The sequence below is a fragment of the Vigna unguiculata genome, chromosome 8, assembly GCF_037176805.1.
Source record: "Vigna unguiculata cultivar grain cowpea cultivar isolate G323 ecotype 2 chromosome 8, ASM3717680v1, whole genome shotgun sequence".
NCBI classification, from domain to species: domain Eukaryota; kingdom Viridiplantae; phylum Streptophyta; class Magnoliopsida; order Fabales; family Fabaceae; genus Vigna; species Vigna unguiculata.
In genome coordinates, this window is record NC_140799.1 from 31,281,428 (window position 1) to 31,296,178 (window position 14,751).

General features: G+C 29.8%; 2 protein-coding genes across 3 annotated transcripts; one reads left to right on the forward strand and one right to left on the reverse strand.

Annotated features, from left to right (window-relative positions):
• Positions 1-803: 803 nt before the first annotated feature.
• LOC114194550 (protein NETWORKED 2A-like) lies at positions 804-7,527 on the forward strand. The gene is made up of 3 exons (XM_028084864.2): positions 804-1,034; positions 4,280-6,054; positions 6,132-7,527. The coding sequence occupies exons 1-3, from the start codon at positions 941-943 to the stop codon at positions 7,185-7,187; spliced, it is 2,925 nt and encodes a 974-aa protein (XP_027940665.1). The 5' UTR covers positions 804-940; the 3' UTR covers positions 7,188-7,527.
• A 251-nt stretch (positions 7,528-7,778) lies between these two features.
• Positions 7,779-11,952, reverse strand: LOC114194552 (uncharacterized). 2 transcript variants are annotated; one of them, XM_085665528.1, is made up of 5 exons: positions 11,807-11,952; positions 11,521-11,680; positions 9,751-9,837; positions 8,096-8,455; positions 7,779-7,923 (listed from the first exon to the last, which is right to left on the reverse strand). In XM_085665528.1, the coding sequence occupies exons 1-5, from the start codon at positions 11,881-11,883 to the stop codon at positions 7,882-7,884; spliced, it is 726 nt and encodes a 241-aa protein (XP_085521654.1). In that variant the 5' UTR covers positions 11,884-11,952; the 3' UTR covers positions 7,779-7,881. The 2 variants fall into 2 exon arrangements, with proteins under 2 accessions (XP_085521654.1, XP_027940669.1); XM_028084868.2 differs by having other exon boundaries at positions 11,525-11,714.
• Positions 11,953-14,751: the final 2,799 nt, after the last annotated feature.

Consider the following 14,751-nt stretch of genomic DNA (forward strand, 5'->3'; position numbering starts at 1 on the left):
TTCTAAAGAACTAAAATTTTAGCCAATGATACCTCATCTAACAAAATCAAGTTATCCCCATCTATACATTTCATACCAAAAGAATAAAATTTTCTTTTGCAACTTTTGAGAAAACACACGAGTAACGTGTAGAGTCCAATTAGGCATATACCTATTTATAATTATATTCCATTTCTAACACTAAATACATCTTTGCGTCAATTCAATCGAATATTGGATAAATAGCTAGATGAATGCATCTTAATTAAATTCACCTTATATGTAATTAGTGTGCTTACTAGTAAAAAAAAGTGTTGCATATTCTCAAGAATTTGTTTAGACTATTTTTATCAATCCTGTTCAATAAAAATAATGCTACCATTAATAATTTTTATTATAAATTAGGTTAGTAGAAAAAGATATCTCCCTTCTTACCTAATGCATGAAAAACAATTTGTAACTTATAGCATTGTTGTAATAGATAATTTCTTCCAATTTTTTTGAAAGTTGGAACTAATTAGCTGGTTGTTACTGAATAGTTGAAAACTGCTTTCCCAAAATAACAAAAGAAAGAAAAATGAGACTGAAAGTGTTCATATTCATGTTCTTGTTAAATTCATTTTTTTGGCATTGTACAAAGTTTGTTAAATTCCTTTTTTTAGGTTGGGAACCAACCAAAAGTTAAGCTCTCCAATGTTTGTGCTCTTCAAAGGAGCAACACCTTACACGTATGTATGGGGCGAAGTATACTCCTCTCCATGTTTATCCTCATATGAGGACATTTTCGCCAACCTATGCTTTTCTTTTCCCCATGATTTCATTAATCACTACCCTAAAGAACATCAAACCTGTACTCAGATCATAAATTCTGTTGTGGGACCTTATTTTCTTGTGTCACATCTTCGTCATCAACATTTTACTTCAATGGGTTGAAAGTGCATGATTGCTACCTACGACAAACATGTTGCAAAGGGCAGCAAGCAATGCATATTCATGGTGGTGGGCCAGCCACATCAGGACAAAGCAGTCAAAATGGCTGGATCAAAGCCTCCAAGGTACGTTTCTCAGTATGAAACCTCAATAATCAATCCGACTATTATTTTATTTTTAAAATTCTCTAGTAACATCAAATCATATATTGGATATTAAGAACCAGAATGTAGCAAATCATCAATCTTAGGCGATTTTAGAATTACCCACATTCTCATTTTCTCTTGATTTCCTAAACTTTGTGGAGAATTGTTGATTAAGATGTCTTTCAATTCACATGCATAAAAAATGAAGCTTTTCGTTTCAATGATAGTAGCTGCATTTTTTTCAATGCACCATTTTCTCAAGGCTAAATATGCATACACTTAACAAGATTTTAGAGAAAGGGATGCAAAATGACATGTATATATATTAGTTTTTTTTTCTTTTCTATAAATTTTACCGTTAATATTTATTTTCACTATATTAGTCTTTGTTGTTGTTATTGTTATTGTTATTGTTGTTATTGTAGTTGTGTTTGTTGTTGTTGTTGTAATTGTGTTTGTTGTTGTTGTTGTTGTGGTTGTGGTTGTAATTAAAGCATTGATCCATAATAAAATAAGATTTTAAGATTGATGTGGAGTGTGAGTACAATTTTATGAATTTTTTTTTTATGGGATTTTTTGCTTGAAATTTATATTTTATCTGTTATCTTTTAATTTAATGATTACAAAAAATAAATTAAAAGTTATTATTTTTTTATAATATTTAATTTATTTATTATTTTGTATTTTGGTATTTCTATTTATTTCCTTAAAAGATGTAATTAGTAAAACCATTATTAATCACATTTAACAAAAATCTCTCAAAGATTTAGACGAATTGAAGTTGTTGTTTTTTAAAACATTTAGTACACTTTTGAATTTATGATTATTTATCGAAACTCTTTTCGTTAAATATTGTTTTGAATATATTAATAAATATGAAAATGATTATATATGATGTGAGAATTAAACAAATCATGTCATTTTTTTATATTGGTTATACATATTTTTTTTTACATTTGATATCAATTATGGTGATATTATTGGTAATAGATTCAATTGAAAATTTATTGATTAAAAAGTCATTAAAATAAATACCATCAATCCAATCCATTTTTATTAGAAGAATGATTAAGTTTTGTATATAAAAAAGGTACAATTCGCTATCTTTCATTATATTAGTTATGATTGGAAAAGAAAAAAAATGATACGGAGATAATTATACGATTAAATTATGGATTGATAATAAAATATGATTTTAACATTGCTGTGGATTGGCAATACATTTTTAAGAGTTTTTAATATATTTTTATTTTATGCTTGAAATTTATATTTTATTTGTTATCTTTTATTTTTTAAAGATTACAAAAATAGATTAAAAATTATTAGTTTTATTTTATAGTATTTAATATATTTATTATTTTTTTATTTTGGTATTTTTATTTCTTTCTTTACGAAGTAAAACCATTATTCATCACTTAAAAAAAATCTCCTAAAGGATTAGAAAAATTGGAGTTGTTACTTTTTAAATATTTAATAAATTTCTGAATTTATGATTGTTTACTGAAACTCTTCTCGTTAAATATTGTTTAAATATATTAATAAATATAAAATAATAGTTATATATGATATAAGAATTAAAGAAATTATGTTTTTTTATAGTAACACATTTAGTTAATAAATTATAAATATTTGTTTACATTTGATTGCAATTGCGATGACCGTTAATAAATTCAATTGAAAATTTATCATTTAAAATAAATAGTTATCAATCTACTTCTATTAAAATATGGTGAAGTTTTTATAGAAAAGTACAATGTTGTTTTCTATCTTTCATGAGAAAATAAGATTAAATATATTTTTAACTTTCATATAAAATTTTGAAATTTTGAAATAATTTTATCTTTTAAAATTTAATGAATAAATTTAATTTTCATAAGCAATCGAAAATTATGTGTCTGATAATATGACTACATGTGTGTCTATCTGGATTTAAGTGTTGTCATGTGTATTCATATATTAACATATGCTGGTATGTAATGACACTTATATTCATAGATCGATCCGTGTGTGTCTATATCAAAGTTGTCGATGATAGTTATTTATCACATCAACAAATCTTTAATAAATCTTTAATATCTTATAATTACGATGAGTAAATTCAATTATTAATAAAGATTAAAAATAAAAATTATTCTGGAACAATATATTTAACCTTTTACATTTTAAAAGATGATTTTGATTTCACGTCAAGTTAAAAGTGACACTCTATATACATGAGTGGGACTAAAAAAATGAGACGCTTCCAAGCCTAAGTGTTGGGGAAAAGAATGGATGAAAAGAGACAATCAGCACCTGCTGCTGGACAATGGTATGAAGGGTCCGATGAACATCTCTTGCCATACCTTTAGCATCGCCACAGACGTAAAGATATCCTCCTTGAGAAATCAAATTCCACAAAATTATTGTGTATTTGGTCCAATTTACTTTAAAGAAATAATCATTATCTTTGCCAATTTCTTGGAAGAATTTTTGAAAAATAAGTACTTCTCACAACAATCTATTTTCCCAAACAACCACTTAATCATTTAGGTAAACTACAGTTTTACGATAAACTAGGACTTGAATTGGAGCTTCTAATTCTCTAAGAATAAGAATCGTGTATTTTATATTTTTGCTCATTATCGTGGTTGATTTACATATTTAGGTAGTTTCTATCTGATTCCTCTCTGTCCTTCAACTCTCTATTCTACATTTCCCCCAAAATCTCCCCTCTTCAGTTAAAAATCAGTATACCCTATAAAAACTACAACAATAATAAAGGAATGTTCAGTACCTGCTTTCGATAGATATTTAAAAACTAAACTATCTGTAAAATGTTCATGTACCTGTAAGAATCCCCTGAAAGGTGCCAAGCCAGTTCCAGGACCAACAATAATAATAGGAATGGAATGATCAGCCGGTAATTTGAATGCATAAAAAATGAAGCTTTTCGTTTCAATGATAGTAGCTGCATTTTTTTCAATGCACCATTTTCTCAGGACTAAATATGCATACACTTAACAAGACATGGTTTTAGAGAAAGGGATGCAAAATGATAGGAACACAGGGAAATGAATTAATTAATGACATTAAGAATGAAATAGGATAATGGCATAGTTAGTTCTATCAGTTTCATGGGTGCATAATAGATAAGAACAGAAGTTCTCATTCTCATATTCATTATTGCTATGCTTTAAGTTTTGGAATAAAATTGAGTGAATGATGAGGGAAAAAAATAATGACAGATATGGAAGAAAAGGTGAATGAAGCCCTCGTTGTGCTGCGAGATGAAGGGGACTCATTTGCTAAGAGGGCTGAAATGTATTACAAGAAGAGACCAGAGTTGGCAAATTTTGTGGAAGAAACCTTTCGAGCATATAAAGCCTTAGCAGACAGATATGATCATTTATCAAAGGAACTTCAAAGTGCGAACCGCACTATAGCCAGTGTTTTCCCAGACCAAGTCCCATGTCCTATTGAAGAAGATGAGGAAGAAGAAAGTGACACAGGAACTAATTCATTATCATCAGACCCCAACAATCAAACACATGATAAACCATCCATTCCTAAGGTTCCAAAAACCCCAAAGAAGGATTTTAAAAGTCAGACCATGTTGATCTCCAGAAAGGCCACACTTAAGAAGACTCCTAGCTCTGTAAAATACCTTCCAACAATTTCATGTTCAGGCCTGACCAAGGAGGAAGCTTTGGTAGAAATTGACAATCTTCAGAAAGAAATATTGTCGCAGCAAACTGAGAAAGAGTTCGTGAGGAGTTTGTATGAACGCGCCTATCAAAAGTACTGGTCAATTGAAGACGAGATCGCAGCAACACAGAAAAGGGTTTGCAGCTTGCAAGATGAGTTTGGTGTTGGGACAGTGATAGAAGACAATGATGCAAGAACTTTGATGGCAGCCACAGCTCTAAAATCATGCCAAGAGACTCTGGACAAGTTGAAAGAGATACAGGTTCAAGCATCCAAAGAAGCTAAAGAGGAGTATGAAAGGGTTAAGAAGGCTCACGAGATGTTTGAGACCCTAAGAGACCAATTCATTTCTAAATATATGACGAGTCAGCTAGAGCATGATGATGGGGACAAGTGTAAGAGTATAGAAACAGATCAAAAAAGCATAGATGAAGAGATGGATCGGTTGGAGCAGGAGGCGCATGATGTGGGGCTATTGAGAGAGAAGATTAAACGAAAGTTGGAGGAAGATTCAAGGAATTCCTTCACTGTGACTGAAATGGCTGAGTGCATTGATGAGCTTGTAAATAAGGTTTGTACCTTGGAAACAGCGGTTTCATCTCAGACTGGCTTGGTGAAGAGACTGAGATCAGACACAGATGGACTTCAGACAAACATAAGAAAGTTGGAAGAAGACAAGGAAATGCTCAGAGAAGACTCAGAAGTTACCAAGAAGAAGCTAAAGGAATTAGAGCGAGAGTTGTGGAGACTTAAAATGCTCAACCGAAGTGTCAGAAGTCAAGACAACACCCTCCAAACGCACTTTACTGAAGCTACCTGTAACCTTGAGCACCTTTCTGGAAAATTGACTTACATGAAACCAGATGAGGAGGAGGAGAACTTGGTACTTTACGGGAAGAAGAGAACTGCTTCTGATGGTATACCATTGAAAAAGTCTGAAAAACATGGTGCTAACATGTTAGTTAATAACTTAGATGTCAAGAAAATAAGGGAAAACCGTCGTGCAAATATTCATAAGAAGTCTGTTTCGATTGGGAGTAGTTTTCTTAATGAAAGGATTCAGAAGCTGCCATTCCATGAAAATGATAATTCATCTGATACAGTGAGCACTGTTGACAATGAATCACAGGATTTGGACACTAGTGAGGGAGATCAACCTAACTGGAGGCAGATGTTTATGAGTGGATTAGATGACAGAGAAAAGATTCTGCTGGAGGAGTACACATCAGTTTTAATGAACTATAAGGAGGTCAGGGCTAAGCTCAATGATGTGGAAAAGAGAAGCCGGGACAGCATTTTTGAGTTGACACTTCAGGTAAGAGATTATTTGTTTACTTCCGAATAAGGTTATATTAGATATCAACTTTTACAGATGTAGAATTTTGCCTGCAGTTAAGAGAGATGAAGAATGCTCTTGTGGCAAAGGACAAAGAGATACAGTTTTTACGTCAGAAGCTAAACTGGCCAGATGCAAATCCTGATGAAAGTCCCAACACCAACACCACGGAATACAAATATACACCCAATGAAGCAAATCTTCGAAGAGCAAGTCAAAGAGCGTATGGGTCAGACTCAGAAGTTTTACATTTAAATTTAAATGCAGATGCAAATGCAGTCACCCCTTACTCAGAACATCACGGTGAAACTGAAAGCACGAGAAGTATATTATCTCTGAAAATGACACTTGGCAGGCTCATGGAAAATCAGGATAAGCGCCATGACCTTTCGAACATGGAACAGAAATTCCGTTCAGCCATCGACGACTTGATGGAAGAGAACTTGGAGTTCTGGTTGAGGTTTAGCACTTCAGTTCATCAGATTCAGAAATTCCAAAACTCTGTTCAGGACTTGAAAGCTGAGCTGAAAATGATAAAGGAAAGAAACGACAAGTTAGAAGGGCATACAAATAATAAACAACAACATATGCAATCTGAACTGAGGCCAATATTCAGACACCTTAGAGAAATAAGAACTGAGTTATCACTGTGGGTGGAACACAATGCAGTGCTTCAGGATGAACTGCAAGGAAGGTACTCATCTTTGAGCAACATCCAAGATGAGATATCACGAGCGGCGAACGCCCGATCCGGAGCCGACCAGGCTGAGCTCATTAGCAAGTACCAAGCTGCAAAGTTTCAAGGTGAGATTCTGAACATGAAGCAAGAGAACAACAAGGTTGCAAGTGAACTGCAAGCAGGTCTTAGCCTTGTGAAGGGAATGAAAGTTGATGTTGAGAAGACACTTGATGAGCTAGATGAAGCTATTGGTGTTAGTAATAAGAGTGCCGCCCAGATCAAAAAATCCAGTAGTCGTGCTCGAATACCCTTGAGGTCTTTCTTGTTTGGAGTCAAGTTAAAGAAGCAAAAGAATCATCCTTCACTGTTTGCATGTGTCAACCCATCATTGCAAAGACAACACAGTTTCAATGAAGCACAAGCTCCAATTTAGAACAACTTTCCACCAGTACTTGGATTCAACTCTAAATTATGTAACACTGTGATTGTGATAATATATAAAAGCTGAGTCCTCGTGCTTTTTTAATTTCAGAATTGGTTTTGCTTCTAATTGCAAGATTGACTTACAATCCTTTCTTAAAGTGCGTGGGTTCATCTGTATAAAAGCAATTGGAATTTTATCTTTATTTCAGGGTGTAGCCTTCTGCATGTGTAGTTTCATAATATGATATGACATGCATTTTTAAATATAAAATTCTTTATCTTTGTAGTTGTTTATGGCAGAAGTTTCCCCTTGCCAAATAATTATGAATACTTATGTGTTTTTTATTTAACCATTAACAGGCATGGCAGTCTGAAAAACAGTTTTTTTACAAGTGTCTTTTTGATATATTGCATCTCAATGTTATATTATTAATACTATGGTTTCACTTTGTGAAGTTCATAGCAACATTGTTTTTATCCAACTAATTCTTATTGAAATATTAGACAAATAACTTGTTGATTCAGTCTATGAAGTATTGTGTTCATGAAAATGACTATAGACAAATATTGAATTTAGAGATGGTGTGCAATTTTTCAGAACTAAAAACAATCAAAATCACATTGATAATTCGTAATGAATTGTTCATCAAGAGGACAAATAAAATTGAGTGATCAGTTGTGAGTTCAGGGGGTAGGTTGTGATATCAATTGATGTCGCCTTCTCTCTTTCGCAATGTGCTCCACCTCTGCAAGTATTTAAATTATCATTGACAATATCTAACATGAAAAGTTATAATAATTATTAATAATGAGATTACATAATGACTAGATTTTATCCCTTAAAATAAAATTTACTTTCTTGATTAATAAATAAGCGAATGTTGATAATGTTATAGAAGTTTAGAATCGATAAAACACCTTAGATAATTGTGAGGTGCTCCTCTTGATAGGGAAGTCATCTTTCTTAATCATAGTTGCCCAGTTACCTTCACCCCATCTCTGAACGGCATCTCGTAATTGCAGGTCTTCTTGCTCCGACCATGGTTCTCTTTTCTTTTTAATAAATGTGTTACTACGGACTGAACCACTGGCTTCTACAACTCTGGTTGATGATGTATTTGGCAGTGTCTGTCTCTTCACTGTTACTGGAAAAATAATATCGGTGTTGCTCCAACTTTCATTGTTATCAGTGGTAGATAGAGCATTTATAGTCAACGGAGCTTCAATCACTGAACTCGAAGGACTGGATTCACCCAGTTTAAAAGATGCAATAATTACCTAAAGAATAAATTATAAATTATTTAATACAGTTGTGAACTGAATTAACCGTCATAAAACATTTGTTATCTTACTTTCTCTTCTTTAAAGAAGATCCTTTTTTTCTTTTTTCCTTAAACTACATATGAATGACTTTCTGAATTTTTTTCTTCTACTTCCTTCCTGTATATTTATGTTTATCTTCACTCAATATAAATGCCTCAACACTCATTTGAATGCCACACAATCAAAACAGTCCAGTCTCATCCAACAAAATGCAAAATTGCTTCCAACAGAACCAAAATCTAAGGACCCATCCTAGCTTTACAACCCTGCATAATAGCTTTAGATACACCAAAACCAAAATCCCAATATCCATTATAGCTTAAATCCAACAAAACCCAAAATCCCATGACCCATCATAGCTTTACATTGATGCTCACAAAACCTATCTATCTATCTATATACCTCATACTCTGATTACTACCGTTCAAAAATGCTTTCTCAAGTTTTTGGCCTATGTTGAGTATTTGTGTGACCAACCTTCAAAACTGTTTATTAACAATTTTCTGAAATTATGGAACCACTTCTTCTGAAACTGATACTGATATGCTTTAATATAATTGGAAAAATATTTAGGTAATAGAATTATGACAATGACAACTCGAAAGTAACCGTTCTTTTTTATTAATGACACAATTAGATTATCTAATTGAGAATACGGAACTTTTGACTACAATAATATTGAGAAAAATAATGTCCCATGGTCCAATAATATTTCATAAAACTTACGACTTTCTATTGTTCATTATAAATGTTATTAATTTTTTTTTTTCATTTTGCTCCTGCAGCCATGTGGAATTTAAAATATTTATGAATTATTGATTTAAATATAAATCTTCTGTTGCTCGAAATGGATGAGACCAGCCTAGTAATATTGAATAACACTAAAAAATCCGAATTCAGGCTAGGTACGCTAGACTTCTTTATAAGTTAAAATAATAATAATAATAATAATAATAATAATAATAATAATAATAATAATAATAAAAGTTGACTCCAAAATCCATTTGGTTCATCTTCAAATGGAGAAAGAAATTTATTGAAAAGAAAAAAAATGGAAAGATGGGAGGAAGCCCATACGATAGATTCTTCTTTCAAGTTAAATAATAATCTTTTAGAAAATATTGTGCACAATCTTCAAAATTTGAAATATTTAGTTAAAAGTTGGAAAGTGTTGGGTGAAACAAATATGCAATTAGCTGCACAACATACCTGGATAAAATTTAGTAATTTGGTAGATTATTATAACACACCTTAACAAATGCTGCAGCTTCGGTTGCAGTTTCTCTGTTTAAGCGGGGTAATGCTTCTCGTTCGTTCTCCAAGTCACTGTCATCATCCTACAAAAAGCCCCCAAATATGTATGAATCTATAAAAGTGATATACAAATTCAATGCATGGAGCAAACAAAAAAAAAACAGTAAACGCAGGCGGAGAGTATTAAACTGATCTGAGATGCAATTTTCATGAATCTGCATGCGGTGAACATTCATGACAACTATAACTACTTGAGTACAATAAACACTGTTATCTTTATTGCAATAACATTAAAACTTTATTAGGATGGAATACTTGAAAAAGAAATCATAGTATGGAGTAACATTAATTGCAATTTCAGCAAGAATTAATGCCTGAAAATTTATGAATTTATGAAACTTATGAATTTATGAAATTTATAGTATATCTAGATTTGATCTAAGATATTAAGAGCACGGAAAATTTGAATAAAAGGCTACCACATATCCCATAATTTTTTTAGGCAAGTGACATCATAGCATTAATTTGCTTGGTGGGGTGACATTCACAATTATAAGTCCTGGTAGAAGGACTCTTAGGCTTGATTTGTTAAATACAAAAAGTAAAGAAAGAAAAGAAAAACACAAAAAATAAGAAATAAAATTATTAATAAATATTGAAAGTAAGCTTATTTTCGCATTTAAGGGAAAGGGAAAAGATTTGAGTAAAAGGTCATAAATATTAATGATTATGTATATATATTATAATAATTATGTATTCAACTATGTCATAAAATAACTATAACGTAATCAAACTATTTTATTAATATTTAAATTTATTATTATAAAATAATATTATTATAATAAAAATATTAACAATAAATAAAATATATTTAACCTTTTTTATTTTACTTTAACCGAAACAATTTCGCTTTTCTTTTTTTTTTCTTTTAAAATGTGTTTGATTACTGGCTAAAATAGTGAAGGTAAACACTCACTTTCTCTTCACAAAAAGAGGACTCTTTTCTTTTGCATTGTAAAACACAATGCGTACAAGCATATGGACATGAAGGACATGAATATGTAGGCAAAGCAATGTAGATAGAAAGGTACGAAAGAAAAGAGACGTAAAAAAGATATAAGAAGAGCATAAAAAAAAGTAAAAGAAGAGAGAATAAGGGACCGATTCCATGATAGACAAAAAAGGTAGACGAAGGTTAAAAGATTGAATATATAGTAATAATTAATAATAAATCATAAACTGAATCCCTATAAATTATTGAAGCATTTTCTATGTGTCGTCTACCTGCATTGCTCACTTACCAAAGGATTAAATACCTAAATCATAATTAACCTAAATAACTCTATCTTCTCCATGATCAAACAGTAGTATAAAGGAATAAATGCTTGAGACATTATTAAGCTAAAGTCTCTGGCTGATCAAACTGTGGCTTAACAAATTCCAAAAATACAATTAACATAAATTCTGTCTTTCTGAGAGCAAGACTAATAGTAACAATAGATTCATTCTCGATGAAACTCATCAAGTCACGCAATGAACTCAGACATCTCACTCAATTAATGACAGAATTATGAATGACTTTGGAAAACTCGGTCAAAATTTGTAGAAATAAAAAAAAAAAAAAAAAAAAAAAACACGTTGCTGCTTAATCTGAGAAATGTAACTTAAAAATACGAAAAAAAGAGATAGATCATGATAATAGAAATTATAATGCAAATAATCAAAGTTTAAACAAGAACATATTCACACATAATTAAAAAGCGTACAAACCAAAGGTTGAGCATCGTCGTCCAAATTTTCCATGGAGTGACCATACGCCAAATGTCGCCACAGCATTTGATACTCTCTAGCTTTAGAAATTCCGGTTGACGTTTTGGCCGCCAAATCATACCAGTTAAACTTGGAATGCGGATAATTCGCCAATTCCTGAAGCAACGTCAAAACCGTTGGTGCATCGTATCTGCATGATGTATCACGCAGATCAACAATAAACAGCAAAACGAGATGAAAATAATTTAAAAAAGAAATAAAAACATAGCGAAGGAATGAGACCGTTGCAACAGAGAAGCAGTGTCTTCTCCGCTGAAAGGAACCTTAACTCTGCCTTGCTTGTTAACCTCTCTAGCCATGGAGTAAATGGAAGTTGCAGAATAAGAATTTTTCTCTGTACTCTGAGTGGCGAATCAGTTTCTCTCTCTAGTGCCACGCAATTTGTGCGCCTTGGATAAACTTGGGAACATTTATATACGGGAAGGGATGTACTGGATAGTACAAATCCTTTGATTGGGATGGGGAAACTTGCAGATTACAAAAACACCCTTATATAATGAAATGTTTATATATATATATAACAATATATAAAGAGGATTCCCTCTTTTGTGTCCACATTTCATAATACCAAATATACCCTTTATAATATTATTATTTATTAATTTTTTAAAATTAATAATTATTTTTATCTATTTTTTATAAAATTGTTTATCTTTTTTTTATTCATCAACAATTATTCTCTCTATTTATTTCATTTTATTTTTAATAAATATACATTTATTTTATATATTAACTTAATAACATTATACTATTATCATCTACTAATATAATATCATTCATATTTAAAAAATACACACAGGCGCGATAGCGCCTGTGTTTACACTAGTATATATATATATATATATATTAATTTTTTTGTTATGAATTTTACTGTTAGAATTTATTTTCACTGTAACAGAAAATAAAAATGATACGGACACCATTATAGAATTAAAGTATTCATATATAATAAAATAAGATTTTAATATTGATGTAGAGTATGAGTACATTTTTGTGAGTTTTTTTTTTATGAGATTTTTTGATTGAAATTTTTATTTTATTTGTTATCTTTTAATTTAATGATTACAAAAAATAAATTAAAAGTTATTATTTTTATTTTATAATATTTAATTTATTCATTATTTTGTATTTTGGTATTTCTATTTTTTTTCTTAGAAGATGTAATCAGTAAAACCATTATTAATCACATTTAACAAAAATCTCTCGAGGAATTAGACGAATTGAAGTCGTTGTTTTTTAAAACATTTGGTACACTTCTGAATTTATGATTATTTATTGAAACTCCTTTGTTAAATATTGTTTTGAATATATTAATAAATATGAAAATGATTATATATGATGTAAGAATTAAATAAATCATGTTATTTTTTATATTGGTTATACATTTTTTTTTTACATTTGATTGCAATTGTGGTGACATTATTGTTAATAGATTCAATTGAAAATTTATTGATTAAAAAGTCATTAAAATAAATACCATTAATCCAATTCATTTTTATTAGAAGAATGATTAAGTTTTTATATAAATAAAGTACAATGTTGTCCGCTATCTTTCATTATATTAGTTATGACTGGAAAAGAAAAAAGAAATGACACGGAGACAATTATACAATTAAAGTATGGATTGATAATAAACTATGATTTTAACTTTGATGTGGATTGGCAGTACATTTTTAAGAGTTTTTAATATATTTTTATTTTATGATTTTTTTTCTTGAAATTTATATTTTATTTGTTATCTTTTATTTTTTAAAGTTTACAAAAATAGATTAAAAATTATTACTTTTATTTTATAGTATTTAATATAATCGTTATTATTTTTATTTTGGTATTTCTATTTCTTTCTTTACAAAGTAAAACCATTATTCATCACTTTAAAACAAAATCTCCTAAAGGATTAGAAAAATTGGAGTTGTTATTTTTTAAATATTTAATAGATTTCTGAATTTATGATTGCTTACTGAAACTCTTCTCGTTAAATATTGTTTAAATATATTAATAAATATAAAATAATGGTTATATATGATATAAGAATTAAAGAAATTATGTTTTTTTATAGTAACACATTTAGTTAATAAATTATAAATATTTTTTTACATTTGATTGCAATTGCGATAACCGTTAATAAATTCAATTGAAAATTTATCATTTAAAATAAATATTATCAATCTACTTCTATTAAAATACGGTGAAGTTTTTATAGAAAAGTACAATGTTGTTTCCTATCTTTCATGAGAAAATAAGATTAAATATATATTTTTAACTTTTATATAAAATTACATTTTATTTTGTTTCCAAATTTTGAATTAATTTTATCTTTTAAAATTTAATGAATAAATTTAATTTTCATAAGCAGTCGAAGATTATGTGTCTGATAATATGACTACATGTGTGTCTATTTGGATTCAAGTGTTGTCATGTGTATTCATATATTAACATATGCGGTTATGTAATGACACTTATATTCATAGATTGATCCGTGTGAGTCTATATCAAAGTTGTCTATGACATGACAGTTATTTATCACATCAACAAATCTTTAATAAATCTTTAATATCTTATAATTATGATAATTAAATTCAATTATTAGTAAAGATTAAAAATAAAAATTATTCTGGAACAATATACTTAACCTTTTACATTTTAAAAGATGATTTTGATTTGACTAGACATTATATATTTATATATTTTTTCATGTGAAATATAAAATATAAATTGGAAAAAGTATGATGTGTTTCAGCGGAAGGACATTCTTTTGTTGTACCTTCCCAAATTTTAAAATTCTCACTTTATGCTTTATTAAAAATATACTAAAAATCCTAAATTTAGATGTGTGAAGCTCTTCTATATTGATGGTTGCAGAAGCTAGTCTGGATACAGGGATATAGCTTCTATAATGAATCCTATTAAAATTATTGCTTTAATCAATTAATCCAATGCACAACAGTCAAAGTTTTTCGTTGGAATGATTCTCATACGAAGGGTACAGAATCCAGCATTATATTTCTGAGAATAAAATTGGTTGTTATTCTCCCGTTCAAAGCTTTCCAAGCATATCATTCAATTTTCAGAGGGTCTCTCCAAACCCACTTGTCTTCTACTTCAACACTACCTAGCAAAACAAATTATATAACTCCCTCGCTAATTCGTTTTCCGATTCAGAGATG

Bases quoted from the DNA above. Each gene is read 5' to 3' on its own strand.
- LOC114194550 (XM_028084864.2), top strand. From the start codon at position 941: ATGTTGCAAAGGGCAGCAAGCAATGCATATTCATGGTGGTGGGCCAGC. The intron at 1,035-4,279 runs GTACGTTTCTCA...AAATAATGACAG, and splicing joins GCTGGATCAAAGCCTCCAAG to ATATGGAAGAAAAGGTGAAT. The intron at 6,055-6,131 runs GTAAGAGATTAT...TTTTGCCTGCAG, and splicing joins TTTTTGAGTTGACACTTCAG to TTAAGAGAGATGAAGAATGC.
- LOC114194552 (XM_028084868.2), bottom strand. From the start codon at position 11,883: ATGGCTAGAGAGGTTAACAAGCAAGGCAGAGTTAAGGTTCCTTTCAGC. The intron at 9,838-11,524 runs GTTTGTACGCTT...GGCTTTTTGTAG, and splicing joins ACGACGATGCTCAACCTTTG to GATGATGACAGTGACTTGGA. The intron at 7,924-8,095 runs GTGTTTTATCGA...AAATACTTGCAG, and splicing joins GCACCTCACAATTATCTAAG to AGGTGGAGCACATTGCGAAA.